Genomic DNA, 21,061 nt, shown 5'->3' with positions numbered 1-21,061 from the left:
TCCCAGTCTGAGATCCCCAGCCACCTGTAGCAGACCAGAGGAGACAGCGCCTGAAGTGAACCGTTATACACTGTTACACCCGCCGGACGCGAACTTCATAACCGGCTAACCACCTCTCTGAGGAGCGGCTTTACAAACTGTCAGAACAACTTAAAGATGTTTCGCATTTGTCTGTTTGCGGTGTTTCTCTTTGGTTCTGCAGCCAAAGGTGAGTGAAGTTTACTTCCAACGGCGTTAGACACCGTGTAGTTACTGTTTATTGTTCATTACTTAATTTCAATTAGAATACGTGATTTATATAAGTTTTTAGTTATATTGAGTTATATTTTACTTAATTTGAGGCAAGAAGAATGTAATTGGGCATTCTTGTTTAATTTAATGGTTTGATTTTTCTAAGCACAGAAAGCTCGTGGGGCCATTGGTGTTGTGTTTAAATCCTTAATAGTGCCATTACTTCAGCTATGATTTAGTTAGACTTTGATTTTTCTGGATGGGTAATGTGGTTTCCAGCGCTTGTGTGGCCAGGAAAATTGTAAATGTTTAGCTATTAACAGGCCATTATGACTGAGACTGATGATTAATGACTCATGGTCAGTGTTCGTGTTCGCCTTTGTTGTACAAATGTTAATAAATCCAGTCTTCGTGTGCAGTAACCAAACCCACCTTCTAAAGAGTTTAAGGCCATTTATTGTGAGTTTGTTTAATAGTCAATTTAGGAAATTAAGGTTGAATAAAGTGCATAAACTTTTTTCCTTGGGTATACTATAATCAAACCACGTGACTTATCCCCAGTAAGTGCTGCACACTCAACTTTTTGTTTTTTAACTAGACTTTCATTGGTGGGGATTTTCCCCAGATAGTTTTGAACCTGACTCAACTCCTTCAGTGTGACTCAAAGCTCTCTGGGGGTGGACTCATGCCAGGGAGAAGGCATCGTTCAAACACCAGGCGACCCCCACACAAAGTTTACTCTGTGCACCCTCCAAACTGTAGTGAAGCTGCTCAAGTTATTCTGAGAAAAATCTTCACTAGAGCCTTTGTCACTAAACTTAACTGCAGTTAAATAAATCTGTCGCTCTTTCTATTATCTTGCCTCTCAAGTGGATCTTTGTGTTTTAAGCTCCTCGTATGATGACTGAGAGTAATTGTCGCTGTCATGTGCCGGAGTCTCACTTGAAGCCTGCAGGCTGCGTGTTTCTCTTTTCATGTCATGTGTTTACTTCTATAGCGACGCAGTTAAGCAGGCAGGGAGAAAACTGTGGGGAGCTGACGCACTTTAGCGAGTGTGAAGCGGCAGTAAAGAGTCCAGATGAAAAGACCTCCTGAAGGTTGTGCTCCTCCTCCTCTGAAGCTGCTGCCTCATGTTTTTGAGCCTCCTGTATGAAAGCAGCAGAGCACATTCAGTGCCTGTCTCTCCTCTTCCCGCTACTGCTTCCTCTCACGCCATGTGCTGCGTCTTGTCTGTTCCACGTGTCGTGTTTTCAGGCCAGTCATCATTAGGTCAGCATGGCAGACTCAGCAGTTAAGGAACAGATGTGGAAGTTAAAAAAAAGGAGTATTTTTCTATTGAGTTTCTCTTGTGGACAGTTTTTGATTCACACATTACTAACCCTGCTTTTGCAACAATCATTTGTCCTACAACACAATTGCCTCTAAGTTATTCTTTGCTTCTGAATAATGGTAATTGTTCTGCCATATTAAACATTCCTATCTGTGCTACTATCTGCTTCACATTCTCATTTCCCTCCATCCTACCTCTTGGCACCCGGTTTTATATCCACTTCTCATCATGTTTTCGCTGCTGTTTCTTCTCCTTCTTTCCCTCCTCTGTCACAGTGTCCCTGCTGTATCCAGATGGATTAGACCTGCTTCAGGGCAGTAAATCTCACTCTGTAATTGGAAAGCATGTGCTGGCGGAGCTTTAATTGGATATGATATGTGCAGAAGCCCTGCAAGTGAGCTCTTGCTCCAGGGAGCCATCTGTTACTCCCAAGTTGCAGTAAAAGAGCCCTGTTTGCTCACATACAGAGAATAGAGAACTCATGTCTGTCTGGCTCCTCCCACTGTGGATACCACAAATTGGTCTGTCTGATAAGGAAGGGGCCAAAGAAAAGACTAGAGTATGACATAATCTTCTGAAATGAATAGAAACTCAGATTAGATATCAGGTCAGGTTCATGTATTTATGTATTCATTTATTTAACTCCCACCTCTGCAGTAAATATGTTTCTATGCATGATGGCCAGCACATGTGGGTGTCAGGCATCAAGCAGCAGGAAGAGCTACCGTTCTGACCAAGATTACGTTTATATGATAATCCAGATGTAAGTAAGTAAAGATTTAGTAATAGACTTTATAACCTGTTTTTGGATCATAAAAAATAAAATGTGTGATAAAGAATTTAAGAGTTTAATGAAAGGACTTCAAACAATAATGACATACAATAATATACAATGCTATATTATAGCTAGCCTTTTAGATAGCATTTATTCAAGACATCCAAAATATAAAGATATTTAATATATTCATATATAAGACAATTAAAAATATTAAAGCCTTGCACCTTTATTAACCTACTGATAACCAACCAATAAGAAAAATGCATATTCTTGACTGTGAGCGGATGTTAGATGATGCTGCCTCCAGGTGGGGAATCTACATTTTTCCTTAGCATCCCAAGCCTGTGTGATTGAAGCTATAGCAACAGATTTTATATCAAGTGACAGCAACAACAACCAATCGCTAATTTAAGCTGTCTGGGAATCGACATGTTTTCTTAGAGACGTGTGGTTGTCGGGGGCTCAACAACTGACCTCTAGGCCTGTGTGATTAATGATCACAATCAAATTAAATTTAAGAATAATTTTTTTTTTCAACTTTTGCATTTGGGGGCACTTTTGCTTTCATTACAGTAATGCGTCAAAGTGATTCAGCATCATGCCCTTCTATGATTTAGGCTATCAGTTGCATAAATATTAGGTACACCAAGCTTGAATTACTGCAGTTTTCTATCTGAACCAATAAATTCTGGTTTTAAGGTATTGACGAAAAAGTGCAGTAATCCTGGGTGCTGATAGACTGGATTTATTATATAACTTGGAAAAAAAAATACTTGCAGTAGTTAAAAAGCTGTAAATGCAAATTGTTTGTTGCTACTAACAAAAAGTTGTCTGTTAATTTAATATTTGCTACTCTTATCAGTTCTGTCTATATACTGTAGACTGTAGTTAATCATATGATTAACTACTCTATCCAGCTTCTGAGGCATCTGTGTGCATCCTCTTATCAGAACTGTTAACATGAGACAGTTAGCTGCATGACTGACTGTTGGTTAATGAATATTAAAAGTCTCTCTGTGTCCTGTAAGGACGCTCCTGCTCAAGTGGCATCAGCTGTGTAGCTTTGATGTGGCCTCCCTCAGTCCTGGTTTTACCCCTCTGTGGATACAGCAAGAAACTGACCTGTGTGTGTATCTGTCAGTGCTCCATGACATTTAAAACAGCTTTTAAATACCAGGAGGTCATAAAACAGCATGCAAGACTTGTTCGCTCCCATTAACCTACAAAGTGTGCGCAGTAATTAGCTGCGAGCCATGGTCCAGTATGCCTGTAGCATTTTTGCCTTGGAACAGCATGTTTCAGATGTCATTTTAGATGATTTTAGGCGCACGACCACTGCACACACTATTGGCCAGACTCTTCTTTCTCCTTAATGAGATCCTGGCTTCTGGCTTCGGGCTCTTCCTGGCTATTGGGTCACAACCTGTCAGTTCATCTCCTGCTCTGTGTGCAGTCTTTGATCAGCTGGTCCAGCTCTGTGCTGCTGGACGTAATAGACAATTATTTCAAGACTGCAGTTTGCACTAATGAACTGAACGAACAGTTTCATAGCAACACAGAAGAGAGGAGATTCTTTGTCTGCAGCGCTGTACTGTTCCTTCTAGATTCCACTGGCCCTCGCCCAGTGTTATCGGCAATGACGACCATGTATTATCTGGGAGTGGCAGCATTGAGAGGAAGTTAAGGATGTGTGTTTGGGGAACAGGATCTAACGGTCTGTTCATGAGCAGGTACTTTATAGAAATTCCACTGCGTCACTAAAGCCCTGAACTTAAACATGAGCATCAGTGCCAAAGTCTTGTTCTGTCTCTTTCTATTTCTGTGAGTAAATTGAAGTCTGGCGAAGCTTCGGCAGCTAGAAACAAACATCTCCTTGACTACAGATAAACTTCCCCATTGTGCTTGTTTGATGTTAGCATTGAGAAAATAAAGGGAAAGATAAAGGTGGACAGTCACAGGAGCTTTTAGCGATAGTTTATTAAACATCCTTATTGGAATCGGAGCAAAGCCGGACCTTCTAATCCATATCCTCCCGAGTGTGTGTTCACAGGTCGACCTTAACCCCACTTGTCACCCTGCCTGTCCCAGTCATCTCTTTTATATTTGCAGGGGATTACCCGGCTGTAGGCTAAATCCTTAGAGACAAGGCTGCCTGTTAGGCTTGCAACACAGAGTGTGCTCTTAATTACTCTTCTTTCAACAATACTACTCACTGATTGTCTGTTTGGACTGGGTCTTGGGTTTTTGGTAACCTTTTCCATTATGGCAACTTGCCAACTGAAAAATAAAGGCCTTAGGCTGGGCCTTACTACACGTAGTTTGGAAATGATGTGGTCTGTGGTCAGGCGGGCACAAATTGTTGCTATTGTGCCATCAGTCTTCAGCCAGGACGTCATCGAAGTGTACTGTTCTGTACGGACTTTTTCAGACAATGTTTCCATGTGAATGGAATTGGAGAAGCGGCAATAAACAAACAATAATATGAAAATGAGGACAAAAAGAGAACCATCATATTTGTGTTTCTCATGACATATGCATTCATATCCGTGACACCCTATTGTCTGTTACTTCCCTCTGTCCATAAACAAACTATTGTTTTTATGATGTGACCGTAGCATGAACTAATCTTCATTCAGATAAATATCCGAACACTGAATGTATCAGCAACGCTTTTAGATATTACCGTCCCTGCATTTTGGTTCCAGTTTCTTTCCAAGTATTAAGCTGTAAGATGAGACAGAGCTCTGACAAATCACGACTATTGCTTCTGAAAGCAAGATATTTCTTTTGTTTCCTTGTCATAAAAGCGAGAATGAATAACAGAAAATAAACAATAAATCAAACATTTGCGTTGGTATCTGCTGTTTGCCAAATCATTATGTTAAACTTAAATATCGACCCAGAATTTCACAATCAGTACAACCCTACTTTAAATGGCTGTTAAAGTACACCGCTAAATTCAATTACTTTTTACTGCTGCCAAGACATTTATCTATAACTAATCCTCAAACGGACAAAGTGCTTTCATGTCTTGGTAATTAAATCTGCATTTCATTTAGTTATTGCCACATCAGTGTTTGTAAACAATATGTCCGCAGACGAAGCCAGATGTCTTTCACTGCCTGAGTTGTTTTTCCAGTTTTGCGTGGCTAAAGTGGCAGATAGTTATTAAATAACATGCAGTAAGGAACCTCTTGGTTTGTTTATGTGATTATGGCATTGCATGTGAACATACTTCCCATTCAAGTGCAGTGGTTATATTGCATTTATATGTATATATCCTTCTCCTCTGCAGCTCATGGTGTCAGTATTCGGTGATTTAAATTAAGATTAGATATAAGTTGTGATTTGATTTGTAAGATTTTGTATTAACCCAATCAAAATATTACAGCTTTGTTACAACAATGCCAGAAACCTGACCCCAGTGACCTTAAAATGAATAACCATTAATCATTGATAGTTAAGTACTGTTAACTAGCAACAGGCCTCTGGGTGTGAAAAAGGAAGAGACAAATTTGACAGAGAGGCAGTCAATTGATTTGGACTTTGATGTTAAAACTCCAAATGTCCAAATCCATCCTAAAATTGACAGACTAAAAAAACTGTTTTTGTGTCTATAGTTGATTTTTTGCATCGTAAAAGGAAGCGGTGCATTTTTTTTTAATTCATCCATCTCTCCAACAAGACTACTCGAGCATTATTGGCAGTGACCAAAATGCTAAAGTCGATGTTTCAAAAGTCAGAGCTGAGGAACAAATGGGTGATGTCATGGTGGTTTAATATACAGTCTGTGACTAACACTCACCATTACTTTGACAGTAAAAAGAAAAATCACTTCCCAATTGATGACTATTGACACATCAGATACAGCTAAAATAAACAAAATAAAATACATATTGTACTTTATAATGCTTTCTTTCTGGCGGCAGTGTAAGGCCAAGAGATTTCACATCTGTTAAAAATGATTTTAAAGATTGGATGACGTGACGCTGCGGTTGGAATACTGCGGTGGGTACTATTATCTCTCCATATCTCCAAATTTGGAAACTTATTTGACAGCATTGGGTTAGCATACATTTGCTTGCCAATTAGCTCTGAGCACAACTGTAGCTAATGTTAGGAATGGTAAATGGTAAATGGCCTGCATTTGTAAAGCGCTTTGGGGTCCCTAGGGACCCCAAAGCGCTTTACACTACATTCAGTCATTCACCCATTCACACACACATTCACACACTGGCAATGGCAAGCTACATTGTAGCCACAGCTGCCCTGGGGCGCACTGACTTTAGTTCCTTATTTTAAATGACATTGATACATATTTACCAAGGCGATACTTAAAAACTACTGCAACTCATGGAGACTGCCTGTAAACTTTCCAATCTGACCAGTATATAGAAATACTGATAACAAACGATAAGGCTCTTTGACAAAGTTTACTATGACTCCTTATACTTAGAATAAGTGCTACTATTATTATTATTATTTTTTTGCTACTTCTATGGGGTCAACAAGATTAATTGCAATTGTAGAATAATGCTGTGTGCTAAATTGGCAGTGCTACTAAAATGTTCAGAATTTGCAGTGTATTTAAGCCATGATCTTGAATATCCAGGAACTGATATGCATTTCGTAGCAATGATTTCATGCTCTGTTGCCTCATATATCAATATCTAGTTCTGCCACTCCTTTAATTTATGATCACTGAAAACGTCAACTGTGACAGTTGAATTTCAACTATAATTTGTTACTTCTTTATCTATTTAACTGCTCAATGTCTTATTTTTGTCTTCCAGTACATGACTTTTGAGGTTGGGTATAGGTGTGTGCTCACTGAATGCATCACAGGGTGTGTCATGTTGGAGCCTCTGGTTTTTCATCTTTAAATGAGTGATAAAGACATTAGGTCACACACTGGCCTTGTGCACACAGTGTAATCAAATCAAGCTCAGGATCTGATATTAGTCTTGATTTTTTCACCACTGGAGAAAACTATTTGTGTAAGGCGTCCACCCATCTGACTCCTGGCAGTAGAATATCTATCCTCTCTGGCTGCTGAAAAAACATGCTTTGAATGTAATCACTCATTATCAAAGACCGCCTACTGTTTGTACTGTTCCTAAAGAATGGGAACAGGCTAAATAAGAACAGGCGTCAGAACAGCACAGTGAACAAACAGAAGGCAGCTTGTTTACGGTAGTTCTTATCAACAAATTCAGTATTTTTTTCAACTGTTCTATGTGCTGTGTTTTAGATTTTTATTTAAGTCATGACCTCGTGTGATTACAGCTTAAAGTCCTTGTCCATCAAAGTAACAGGGTCAACTGTTGCTGTGGTGGACAGTCCTGTCGACTTTACTGTTTAGGTTGGCTCTCATTGTGTGATTTTCAGCAGGATAATTCTGCAAATTTCAGTTAAAAAAGGATCTCTGTACAAGTCTGAGATGGTTTTAAGATAAGATAAGATAAGATAACCTTTATTAGTCCCACACGTGGGAAATTTGTTTTGTCACAGCAGGAAGTGGACAGTGCAAAAGTTATGACGCAAAAATTAGAATACAATAAGAATAAATACAGTACACAACTGTACAGAATAGAATAAAATAATATACTATATACAGTAGAATAAAATAAAATAAATATACAATAAGATAAGAATAGAATACAAATACAAATACTATATACAACTGAGTAAAAATACAACGATGACAGATAGGATTATTGCACTTAGTATTATTGCACATGTATGGATGTGTGTGCTTGATCAGTTAAAGTCTTTATTATGGAGTCTGACAGCAGTGGGGAGGAAAGACCTGCGAAATCTCTCCGTCCCACACCGTGGGTGCCGCAGTCTCCCACTGAAGGAGCTGCTCAGTGCTGTCACAGTCTGCTGCATGGGGTGGGAGATGTTGTCCATCAGGGATGACAGCTTAGCCGCCGTTCTCCTGTCACTCACCACCTCCACTGGGTCCAGAGGGCATCCTAGAACAGAGCTGGCCCTTCGGATCACCCTGTTCACCCTGTTCACCCTGTTTTGACATATGCAGAGGAGGGGTAGTGGATATGTTGTAAAGATGTTTAGCATGGAGCTACCAGGCAGGAGGAAAAGAGGAAGACAACAGATGAGATTTATGGATGTAGTGAAGAAGGACAAGCAGAAGGCTGGTATGACAGAAGAGGATGCTAGGGATGGGGTTTGGTTGAGATGGAGGTAGATGATGTGCTATTGGAGCAGCAACTAGCTGGTGAAAGAAGTGGAGTATTTACGACGTAAAGAAGGACATGTCCCCCAAGAAATGCTAGAAAGAAAAAACACACACACTTTAGTCAGTAGACATACCTGTTGGACAAAAACACAACGTCAAATTTTATTTGTGACTGAATACTCTTGAACATTCATTTATATATTGTTGATAAAATTGTACATAAGTAACACATTTTTGTTTTAAAACCTCATCAACTATTTTACTGAAAGGTGATGCAATTTGGTGTTTTCAGCATACTTGCCTAGATGCCACAGCAGCAGAAGTCCTTTCATTTTTAATCTAGAGTAAAGGGCATCTGGACTTGAAAAGCATTGATAACATTTTCAATGTCAATTTAATTCAGTCCACGAGTAAACAACTACCCGCTCCACTACAGGTGGGATTGATTTAAATAGGAGAGTGTCTTTTCTTTTAGACATTGGATGTTTAGCATTAAAATCTGGACTAAACACTTATGCCTGAATTATACCTGAATCTATGTCGTAACTTGGGGCATAACCGATAACCCCTCTTAAGCTTACACCACAACCTTCCACGCCATTCAGTCAGTGCGGACTTCATCGGTCCAACATGTAGTTACATTTCTTGGGAGGGGCACTTCAGGTTACGTGGAAGGTTATGGCAGATTTAAGAAGGCTTTTCGGTTGCATTGTAAGTTATGACGTAGATTTCCCACTAAAGAATAGTTGAGGCAGTGTATATATATATCTGTCCTATACATGCCCTTTTTAAAAAAAATCATTTTACTGTGGCAAGCTTTGGACTTGAAGAGAAGGTAAAAATCTGATTATTTTTGTGCTTTTGTGTTCATTCTAGGAGAAACAACTGAATCAAATCCAAGCAGTGCCCTCACAGACGGCGGCTTGACAACTGCTTCAGAAGTGACTAGAGCAACAGAAAGTACTACTCGAGAATTCACAACTGTGCACACAACTCTGACCAATGCAGAGACAATTAATCTGAGCACTCAGTCCATGATCACTACTAATACTACGGTTACTGAGAACGGTACTGTGACCACTGGCAGCCCAGCTCCCTCTCCATCACCTCCAACCACTGACGCAAGCATGTCGACTGCAAGGCCAGGGACGAGCAATCCTACCAGCGATAGCGAGACTGCAAATACAACCACGGTTCCTGTTCCAGCCACGAATCAAACAATGAGCACAAGTACATTGATCCCACACACAACTACCAACATATCTCTAAGTACACCACACTCCACCAATGGCACAACTGGAAGTACATCAATCACACAGACTAACAATGACACCACTAGTAGCACAGCAGTTACAGACACTGGGAACGGCACAATGATGACATATTCAACCACCTACACAACTCGTAGTACACCGTACACCAACAATGACACATCTGCGAGCACAACAGTGACAAACTCAACCTCTCACACAATTGCAAGTACGCCTGTGACCCAGACTAGCAACGACACCACTGTTAGCACACCAATGACCAACACCAGCAATGACACAACTACAGTTATGCCAGTCACAAACACAACTACCCACACAATTGCAAGTACACCAGTCACCCAGACTAACAACACCACTGCCAGTACACCAATTACAAACACCAGCAATAACACATCTACAAGTGCACCAGTGACAAACTCAACCTCTCACACAATTGCAAGTACACCTGTGACCCAGACTAGCAACGACACCACTGTTAGCACACCAATGACCAACACCAGCAATGACACAACTACAGTTATGCCAGTCACAAACACAACTACCCACACAATTGCAAGTACACCAGTCACCCAGACTAACAATGACACCACTGTTAGCACACCAATTACAAACACCAGCAATGACACAACTACAGTTACGCCAATCACAAACTCAACTACCCACACAATTGCAAGTACACCAGTCACCCAGACTAACAACACCACTGCCAGTACACCAATTACAAACACCAGCAATAACACATCTACAAGTGCACCAGTGACAAACTCAACCTCTCACACAATTGCAAGTACACCTGTGACCCAGACTAACAATGACACCACTGTTAGCACACCAATGACCAACACCAGTAATGACACAACTACAGTTATGCCAGTCACAAACACAACCATCAACATAACTGCAAGTACACCAGTCACCCAGACTAACAACGACACCACTGCCAGTACACCATTTACACACACAAGCAACAGCACGGCTATGGTTACATCTCCCACAAGCAACCATTCAACTAACATTACTCCAGTCACACCCACAAGCAACAACACAACTTTTATTACAGCAACTACACCACTAAGCAACATCACAACTTCAACTACTGAAGAAACCAGCAACAGCACAGCAATTACAACAACACTCACCCCAGTAAGCTCTACAGCTGTGTTAACTCCAACTACTCAACCAAACACTACTAACACCTCTCCTGAGACTGCTGCATCTACTACCGCACCCTTGTCCTCAACTGCTGCCATAAACACAACACTCACAGCTGGAACCTCACCCTCTTCACCCACCACCATCTCCAACTCCAGCTCTTTCCCTCCAAGCACCTCCCCAGGCAATAGCACCGTACCCCCCAGTGGAAATGCCACCACCCTTAGTCCCTCAACAGCAAGCTCAGGAGGTAATACTAACAGCATGATACATGTTGATGTGTTCTTGTAAATAATATACTATATCATGGAGGTGAGAAGGAAATTCATGACAATCCATCCAGTATTTCATGAGAGTGCATACTAGGATATAGGTTAAAGTAAGGTATTGTGTTTATTAAATATGCATATTCACACAGTACCATACTTTAATACCCATATCCATGTATTTTCTATCTCTATTTCTGATCTGATTGTTTCTCTTCTTTTGATGATATAGTGACAAATCACACTGCAGTAACCGCAACTACAACTCTTTCAACTGAAGCTAGTGGCATTACAACTGCCATTCCAACCACCGTCTCTAACATCACAACCACCACCCTGCAACCAACACAGATCACTACCAGCAACCAAACCACTCCAGCTCCACCCACCACTACGCAGAGTCCAGTCATAGGTTTGTACCTTTAAATTGCTTTTCCATAGACTAGAATACACATTATGAAATCAGACATGCACCTTGACATGAATAATAATGTTCCCACATATCCTGGAGATATAAAGAAGCAACTGTTAGCTTGCAAAAAAATGTTATATAAAAGCTGTATATAACTTCTTTTTGTGCTCACTCCATGTGGCCAAAAAGGGTATTTTGTAATTAACAAAACAGAAATAACATTTGTTTATGGGATACATTTTCTTTTCTTGCTTGCCAGTGTGTCCAGCTGTCCCATGTCCACTTGAAAGCGTCTGTCTTAATGGCACTTGCCAGTGTCTCACTGGTACCTACCTGCTGAATGGACATTGTGTACCTGGTAAAAAAAAATTAAAACATTTTATGTCTGTTCAGACAAAAAGTCTAATGCGTAAATGAAAGTGTAATTGGGTGTTAATAGTGAATTTGTCGCCTTATATTCTCTTTTCCTCTTCATCACGCAGCCCATGTGTTCCCAGGGAGGCTTCATCTTACCACCTTAACATTTCAAAATGAAATGTTCAACAGGTCTTCAAAGATATTCCAGATGACGGCTGCTGAAATTTCAGCAACAGTAGGTTATGAAGACAGAAACATGTTGGGTAGCTCTAGAATTTGTCAACTTAATCAATAAACTGTGTTTATTCTGTTTCACAGCTTAGCGATATCCTCAAGAAACAGCCAGGGTATATCCGGTCTGATGTTGTGCAACTTGAGTGAGTACATGTTTCACTTTCCTGTTATACAAAGATGCGATGCCACATGTTAAAAAAGGTGTCTAACCTCTGTTGGTTGTTTTCTATAAATCTCCAGACCAGGTAGCGTGCAAGCAACTGTAAATAATGTGTTTAGTGACACCACTGAAAATCAAACTACCGTTAATAACGCCATAAATGAAGCTATAAAAACTTCCACTGGACTTCTGGGTCAAGCTACATATACAAGTAAATGCTGACTACATTCTATACAAGTCAAGTGATCAGTTAATAACGTATCTTTGATTTACATAGCCTGTTCTGTTCTCGCCCCTTCTTAGGTATAAACCTGTGTGAGCTGAGCCCATTACCTTGTGAAGTCTCCACTACAGTATGCACAAATACAAATGGCCAGGCTGCTTGTGCCTGTAAAGATGGCTACATCTCCAATGTGTACTCAAACACTAGTTGCAAAGGTAAAAGTGACTATTTCGGATTATTACTTTTTCCGTAATCCAGACCTGTGTTGGATTTAAATGAGGAAACTACCACATGCTCTAGTATTTACATCAAGTCTTTAATGTTTTTTTTTGCCTTCACAACATCCTGCTGCAATAGTATTATACATTAAAGGCTCATGCATGGACCACTAAAGCTGACCACCTGCAGCTTTTAAGACTAAGCTCAAGCGAAATTTCCCGAGCTCGTCTACAGTCACGAGAACTGTAACAAAACCTTCTTATCCTTGCAAAAAAAATTCTGTGTGGGAATGAGAAGAAGAATCAACAGGGAGTGAGACTCACGTACAAGGTCAAGAGCTATAGCCTTTTCTCCATGCCGACCCCTGACACTTCCTTCATTTATCTCTCTAATTCATTTCTTTTTAATGGGGATGTTTCCCTGGAAACATGTGGAAGAATTGCAGCTTTGCCTCTGTGTGTAGGGTTGTGACCAAGGAGATCGGCTATAGGAAATACTGTTAAAGAATAAGACCGTAGGCCTCAAACAAATCCAGCATACAACTCGTAAACTGTTTAATAGCAAGCCTTTAAGTGAAGAGACTCCCAGAGTGCTCCTATTTTTGGATGTGCCATCATGAGTGCTAAATGTTTCTGTCCAGTGAATCTGAAACATTCATTGGTCAAAGCATTATCTCTAAGTTACAATTGCTATTTCTTTTTGCAGCGTGTCCAAGCGGACAGAGGCCAGTGGGAGAAGTGTGTGAAGCGTAAGTACACACATTTTTTAAAATTCTGTCTTCTGGTTTTGCACGTCTTCCCACTGGAGCACAGTATTAAAATATGGCTCCCCCATGTGGATTTATTGTTGAACTCCATTATGGTTCTGGGGAGTTCTGAAATGTGAATGTCACTGTGCTTTCTTTCAGATGTCCCTTTGGGTATGCTGGATTCAACTGCAATGACTGTGAGTATAACATCAGTATTACAAAGGGGAAATGCTAAAGAAGCAGAACTCATATAGACTGCACAGTATATGGACTGGTTCCTATATAGCGATTTTCTGCTTTCCCAGAGTACTCAAAGAGCTCTATACAACATGCCACATTCACCCATTCACACAAGCACTGTCTTCTGTTTGTTTTAGTGCTTAGTTAGTGCTTTCTAACTACCATTCACACACATTCATACTCTGATGGATGCATTGGAGAGCATCTTGGGGTTAGTATCTTGCCCAAGGATATTTGGAATGCAGACTAGTGGGAGCCAGGGATCGAACTACCAACCTTCCGATCAGTAGATTATTTAAATATATATCTGAGATTTCTAACTAGGATATATTAATACCTAAGGGAATACTTCTGAAGTAGCCACAGGGATATGTTAAAAGTTCTACTGTTTAGTTGAATAACTAAGTGGCTCTAAATATGTTAGACAGCCAAAGGTTATACATAAGGGATTAAAATAAAGGGCTGTCAAAAAGTATTTACCCGCTTCCTGATTTCTTTTCTTTTTTTTTTTTTTTTACATCGTTGTCACACATGTTTCAACTCATCAAACTGATTGTAATATTGGACAAATATCACCAGAGTAAATACAAAATGCTGTTTTTAAAAGGTGATTTCATTTGCCATATCAAATCTTTGTGTTCCCCAAGACTTTTGGGAAAATATTCTTTGGACTGATGAGACAAAAGTTTAACCTTTCAGAAGGTTACTAGAGCTATTGTCCCTAGTCAAATTCAGGTCCATGGCGTGAATTAAACTGGCTGGAAAAACCTCCAATGTGGCTGAATAAAAACAATTCTGCAAAGAAGAGTGAGCCAACATTTCTCCACAGTGAAGTAAAAGACTCATTGTCTGTTTCTGCAAATGCTTGATTGAAGCACTTGCTCCCAGTGGTGTTACTACCAATTATTAGCTGTTGTTTTCTTTATGTAGGGCTAGGTACAGTACGTTTGGTTAGTCCTTTTCCCTTAATAAATAAAATAATCTTTTAAAACTGCACTTTTCTCGGGTTATGATTAGCTAATATTACGATTCGTTTGGTGATCTGAAAGTTACACAGTAGTCAAATTGATGAATGGTTTTGTAAGATGAAAGTAGAATACATCCAGTTTAAAATGAGTTTCAATAAGTACAAAATGATGAATAGTGTTGATGAAGGTGTTCTTGGGTCCATCTGACAGCACAATGTTTTTAATTGTGTCTTCACAGCGGCCCTGCTGGCAGTGGTGATCATTTCCTGCGTACTAGGAGGAATTCTACTCATTCTTATCCTGGCTTTGCTCATATACTGCTGCTGGTAAGAATATTATAGATCACTTATACCCCCCCAAACATTGCTCATATGTACTGATTGCCTGTGATTCACACTGAAAGATAATGAAGTCGCTCTGCATCTTACAGCTCCAGTTATCTGTGCAAATGGTCGTTTGTAGCTTGGACTAGATTGGCTGGAAATGGGCAAGTTGTCATATGCCCAGAATAATAAATAAAATGGCTATTAAAAATCTTTAGGACTCGGGGCCAAAGTTGTGATTATATTCTGCACTCCTGTGAAAAACAAAAGCCTCAATCATGTTAATTTTTCTCTATGAAAAACTATACTTAACTAAAGACTTAGTGTGTCTGCAGAACTGAATCCAAAACTGTTGGACCAGCAGACGGAATAGTTTTTAAAAACTGACACAAATTTTAAGATTTTAAAAAACCTCAAGACTTTGTGTATATGCGGCAACTATAGCATTAGCAAGCACGAGTAACAAAATTGCTCAGCTGCAGTTAATAATAAACGATTGTTGCTGTGGGAGTTCACTGCTTGAATTTAAAAAATAAAGCAAGATATAAAATAGAACATAAAATGTGACTGTTGTTCTATTTTCTGTATGTCAGGAGGCTGTGCTCAAATAGAAAGCAAGACATTAGCAGCAGCCCTTACTCAACAGAAGACTTAAACCAGCCCTGGCCTACTGGCATCATGCCCATCCCCCGTGCCAACAGTAAATGGGATGGAGCTCCTCCTATAGAGATGACAGAAGGGGGCAGCAGTAATGTCCTGGTGGACAAAAGGCATCAAAGCAACGGAATGGTGAGTTACCGCAGCTGTTTTTCTGCTGTCTCAGTTATTTACTGCTAATCCTCAGTCTGAAAGTCCTGCATATTGTTGCTTACTAACTAAATCAAATGTTTGTTCATTCAGTTGCTTCATTATCTCACATCTAGATTGCATCTGCTTATTAACCCACTCAGTAAACAAGGATTTGCAGGTTGAAAACAAAACAAATTGCATGGAGATGGAACATGAAACAGTACTTATATAAAAAAAGTTTTTACTATAAGCCTCATGCACATAAATACATTTAAACAAGTGCTTTTTTCTATGCTTAAGAACTTAAAATATTTACACACTCACATGGATGTACTGGGGACAACTTCAGTAACTTGTCCAAAGATACTTCAACACACAGACTGGGAAAAACCAGGAACTGACCCACCAATCTATTGATTAGTAGGCAACGATCGCTAGCTCTCAACCTACAGCTGCAACTATGTGTGGGTAGAGCTTGCTTTCTGGCAGATTTAGCTAGACTAGACCTTTGTTTTTGACCTGCAAATTAATAACTGGGCACATAACCTTCTTGCATCACTACCCAGATAAATCAGATGCTTTGATGATGCATTTTAACTCCTGTGATCGTAAATAAAGTGCTAGCATGTAGCCCCCTGCCACGCTCCCTGCTTTGCCTGACTCCCAGTATGTTGCTTTAGGGGTTTCAGTGGAAGCAGAAAGGATGGAAAAAGGTAAGGCATGGCTTTGCTTTTAGATTCTTGATTTGCCTTGATACACCCCTGCTGATAACTTAGAGATGCCAGAGTGAGAAGGTGATGGGTTTTCTGGGTGATGGGGAGCTTTAACGGGGATTTCTCAGCAGTGCGCTTTCATCTTCACACTAAATCCAGCATGTTCAAAGAAATTCATCTGACAATATTTTTGGGAGTAGTGATAAATAATTTTTCAGTCTACACTGGTGACTGGGGTTACCTTTGTGTGTGGGTCTTGAGTTTTGTGGGTTTAAAAGTGTGTGAACCTATGAAGTCCCTGCTTCTTTATGAAAGTGTCACACTCACTCCTTCTACTGACTTTTCAGACGGGATCGTACGATCTCAACCCAGAAGAAATGATGACCTTCAAAGGTAAAAATACATCTCGTTACTCGTATCTGGTTCAAGGCCATGAAAATCCTTACTTCTTACCTGGAGACGAGAAGAAAAACTGAAACGAAAACACTAAAACCTACAAATGAGCGAGGAAGACGGGATCAAAAAGAAGTAACTGGTTTGAAACTCTGGGACTACAGATACATATCCTGAGAAGAGTTATTTATAAAGATACTTTACCCTCTGAGCTTATCTGCATTAATGATGAATCACAAATGACATTTAAAAAAAAAAATCTTGAAAATTACCAAAGAGATTCATTTGTGTGCATCATGTCTGCTCTTAATGGTTACAACCAGTGGATGTCGCTGTTGCTCCTTACATTCATATATAGTATAATAACAGTTTTTTTTAACAACAGAGCTGACTTTTAATCCTTATTTTATGCTTTGATGAATTCAAAAAGAATTTTAAAAATGAAGCATCTTATTTTGCTAATTGCACTAAAGTATATAATAAGTTTACTATTAGTTTTTATATAAATCAGAGGTAAATTGAATGTGGGTTCTTATGGGGTACCTGCTATTTTTTCCTAAAAGGATGTGATTTTTTTTTTTTTTTTTTGTATTAAGCAAATCGTGAATGACTAAAGGGGCTGGATCCCTGTTTGGGAGTATTTAAAGGGATTTATGTTGTAGCAGTCTGTATCTGTTGAAGCTACACTTGCAAAATGTGCCTGTTTAATAGTCTGTTTGATGAATAGGAAACATTGTGCTAAGCTGGCAAAAAAAAGAAGCCTGTCTGCTTTTTTTCGATGTGCCAAAAATCATTTGTAAACATTTTTTTAAGGATTCTGTATAAATTATATATATTTATCTTTGTGCTTCTGAGAGAATGGACTGTTTTATAAGTGTGTGTTTTTGTAAAGAAAAAGACTGTGTGCACACATCCAGCAGAAATAAATTAATTTAAAGAGCCTTGCACTTGGTTTTCATCATTCACATATGTGAGTCAGTGTAACTGTAGATTTTGTTGTAAAATTATAAATATATGTAACCAAAACAAAGAATTACCAACTTGGAATATAGAGCTACAAGAATATTATGGCTGCATGCAGCTTGCACTAAACTCCCACTAAAAGCTCACGTTGTCCAGTCCAGAAACTGTTAAATATTATTTTAAACCAGGTGTTTTGTGCACAGTGGAATTTAAAAAATGTGGGTTATATTAAACGACTGTAGGTTGTAGTCGATTAACAATAAGTAGCTGTTTTTGTTCAAGAGGACTTCAGTCTTTGGGACCTAGCTGCATCCATTAGTAACTTACATATTCTCGCCCCTTCTTAGGTACTTACATGTCACATGTAATGCTTTCTTTACTTTATTGTAAAAAGAAAAAAAGGTTTGTGGTAATCTCTGTTTTATTTTCACGCATTTGTCAAATGTGCAACCTCTGGTGTTGAGAAAGAATAGCTCCGCACTTTAATAATCTCAACCAAGAACTTCCCTCAAGGCATTCCTAAGAAATCATGTTCAACAGGAAGGCACAGACAAACAGCCGACCTAAAAAACACGTTGCCTCCAGTCATCGCTGTTGTTGCCACTGAGGCATGAGAATGAGTAATTTACAACAGATACATCAGCGTGGCCTTATAATGAGGAAATAAAACAAATATAGTGACCCAAGGTGTTTTATTTTTGTATTCTTGATTTTGTTTTTATATCACACATCGACCAAAGTCAATAATAACAGTGATCTAGCCTCTGTTTGTTTGTTAAGAAATTATATGCATAATTAAACATTTAATTAAAAGTATTGCTTTTGCAAAGATAACCACTGTCATAATTTAAGCTGAATAATATTACAGCTGCAGAAGGCTGTGAGATACAATTTAACTGCTATATGAATCTCGGTGTTGATGGGACTATTCTTGGAGGTAGATGCAGATGCACTTTACCTAGAAACTCTCTGCTCTGTATATTATGCTGCACTATGTCACATAGATTGACGAGGTGGTTGCTGCTGTGGTGTTGCAGTTAGTCGGCAGTCAGCCAAGCTCTTAAAAACTGGGATTTGGTTTGCTGGTGCTAAATCTGGCTTTGCCAAACCTTAATCTCGGGCACTGGGTCACTTGAACAGGCTGTGGCAAGTATACAGGAGGAACAAATCAGATGCACATCCTTGATGATTTCCATGTAAAGATTAAACATGTGTGTAGAATCCTGATCCTTAATAGCAATGCCACGTACATGGCTGGAACTTAACTAATCTGAGAGTGAAATAAAATTTAAATATACGGTCTGGCCCAATAATATATGTGTATATAAACCGTAATTCACAGAAGGTTGGGCCATGTGCTATTAAGAATAAAATGTGGATTTATGAAATTTACAATCATTTAATTCAGTGTTTATCTACATTTTACACCTTTTAAACCTGTGTTTGTATGTTATTGGTGCTTACAAATGTTTACAACCATTTTATTATGGAGCAGTGTCTCCATTTGGTTGCCTTCATTGTCAGTTATGGTAATAAAGATGATTTACTTTTAAGTCGTGCAAAATAATCTTTTAATACGTTTGATTACTTTGTTGCATTAATGAGAATTTAGGTGCTTAGAGGCTGAGTAACATGGGTCAATTACATTGATTGCTCAAGTCATGGATTTTGTCTTTTGGCTTCATCGTCTTCTGTTACTTGCAGCAGTTGAGACTGATGTGTTTTGTCAGAGCTTTTGGGACAATTGATTGAAATTAGCAGTCTTCACACAACGTCACTTTAGTCTGCGAAGCAGCAAAACAACTTAATATTGCTGTAATGGTCTATTTGATTCACCTTTTATTGTTTATTTTATTTATTTTTTATTTTCACTTGCTAGATATGGGACAGACTTGAATCAGGAAAAGAAAAGGGAGAAAGGAAGAGGGGGAAAAAACAGTGGAGAAGAGGGACGGGGATAAAGGGCAAAAAAACAAAACCCAACTAAATAAGCAGACAGAAAAAAATAGATATATCAATCACCTGGATCACCTGTTGAGAAAGAAAAAAGAAAACAAGCAGAAGAAAACGAGAGCAATACAATAAACAACATCACGATGATACATGGGAATATAACAGTAAATACTAAATATTAAACATTATTGTGCAGCACGTAATATTGACACCGCACAGTGTGCTTTGAGGTAGGAGCCAAAAAGGGTGTAGTTTGTGTGTGTGAGTACCCGTGTGTACACCTGTGAGCATGGACGCGCTTGTATTTAAAAGGTTCCTTCATTTCAAATTTTCCACCACTTTTTGAACACAGCCATGGAACTATATACTCTGGTGCTTCTCATCTGTGTAGGAATGCTTTGTATTTTACAGCCATTACCAGCTTGCCAAATCCTGGCCGAGTCTGCTGCAGCACATCCCATCAGCCCACAGGCTCAGCTGACTGATCGATAGACCACTTAGCGGCCGTGAGCTACACATCCCAGTCATTTGACCTGCTGGAGCTGTGGGAATGGGCACGCAATTCAATAAGCATCGAGCCACTGAAACAACTGAACTGGACCGCCAACTTGAGGAACTTCCTCCTCCCGGATAGATCCACATACATCTGCTCTGACTGCAGAGTAGGTGCGTGAAAGCTATCGTCACACACTCATGGTGAGATCAAGATGTGGATTAACATGGAGCTATTGATTCCTTCTTGTTGCATATAAAGAAATAGTTGAATTAACTGAAAGCTTATCCCTTGTATATTTCAGGTTCTGGACTCACCTTAAATGTGAGTCTGTGAATATATCGTTTTAGGATCAAGAATATTTCTGATATATGTATAATACCGTTTTAGTGCAGAGATACATTTAACATTGCAATGAATCTATTCAGCTTCAAAACTCAAAAACATAAAGAGCTGATTCAATCTAATCTAACTTGAGATCACCACCTTCTGCAGCTTTGTCGAATTTTAAGAACAAAATAAGCAACAAAGTGTAGCAGCGTTGTGGTTTTGTGGTATTCCTCACAGATGACCTTTAAGGTCATCCAGTCCCCTTACAGTAAATGATCCTTTTCATTCGGTCCTTTTGAAAATGAAGGTATTT

The 21,061-nt window shown here is 39.3% G+C and overlaps 1 protein-coding gene across 3 annotated transcripts; it reads left to right on the top strand.

Moving 5' to 3' along the window:
* LOC309704085 (protein HEG homolog 1) lies at positions 1 to 17,956 on the top strand. 3 transcript variants are annotated; one of them, XM_082529033.1, is made up of 14 exons: positions 1 to 208; positions 9,418 to 9,771; positions 11,463 to 11,642; positions 11,902 to 12,000; positions 12,125 to 12,234; positions 12,318 to 12,376; positions 12,474 to 12,604; positions 12,697 to 12,831; positions 13,541 to 13,583; positions 13,743 to 13,780; positions 15,030 to 15,117; positions 15,708 to 15,903; positions 16,584 to 16,616; positions 16,964 to 17,956. In XM_082529033.1, exons 1-14 carry the CDS (start codon positions 157 to 159, stop codon positions 17,090 to 17,092), a joined length of 1,647 nt encoding a protein of 548 aa, XP_082385159.1. In that variant the 5' UTR covers positions 1 to 156; the 3' UTR covers positions 17,093 to 17,956. The 3 variants fall into 3 exon arrangements, with proteins under 3 accessions (XP_082385159.1, XP_082385157.1, XP_082385158.1); XM_082529031.1 differs by having other exon boundaries at positions 9,418 to 11,214; XM_082529032.1 differs by lacking the exon at positions 16,584 to 16,616 and having other exon boundaries at positions 9,418 to 11,214.
* Positions 17,957 to 21,061: the final 3,105 nt, after the last annotated feature.

Source organism: Aulonocara stuartgranti (assembly GCF_965226115.1).
Source record: "Aulonocara stuartgranti genome assembly, chromosome: 4".
Taxonomy (NCBI): domain Eukaryota; kingdom Metazoa; phylum Chordata; class Actinopteri; order Cichliformes; family Cichlidae; genus Aulonocara; species Aulonocara stuartgranti.
This window is presented reverse-complemented; position numbering and strand designations above follow the sequence as displayed.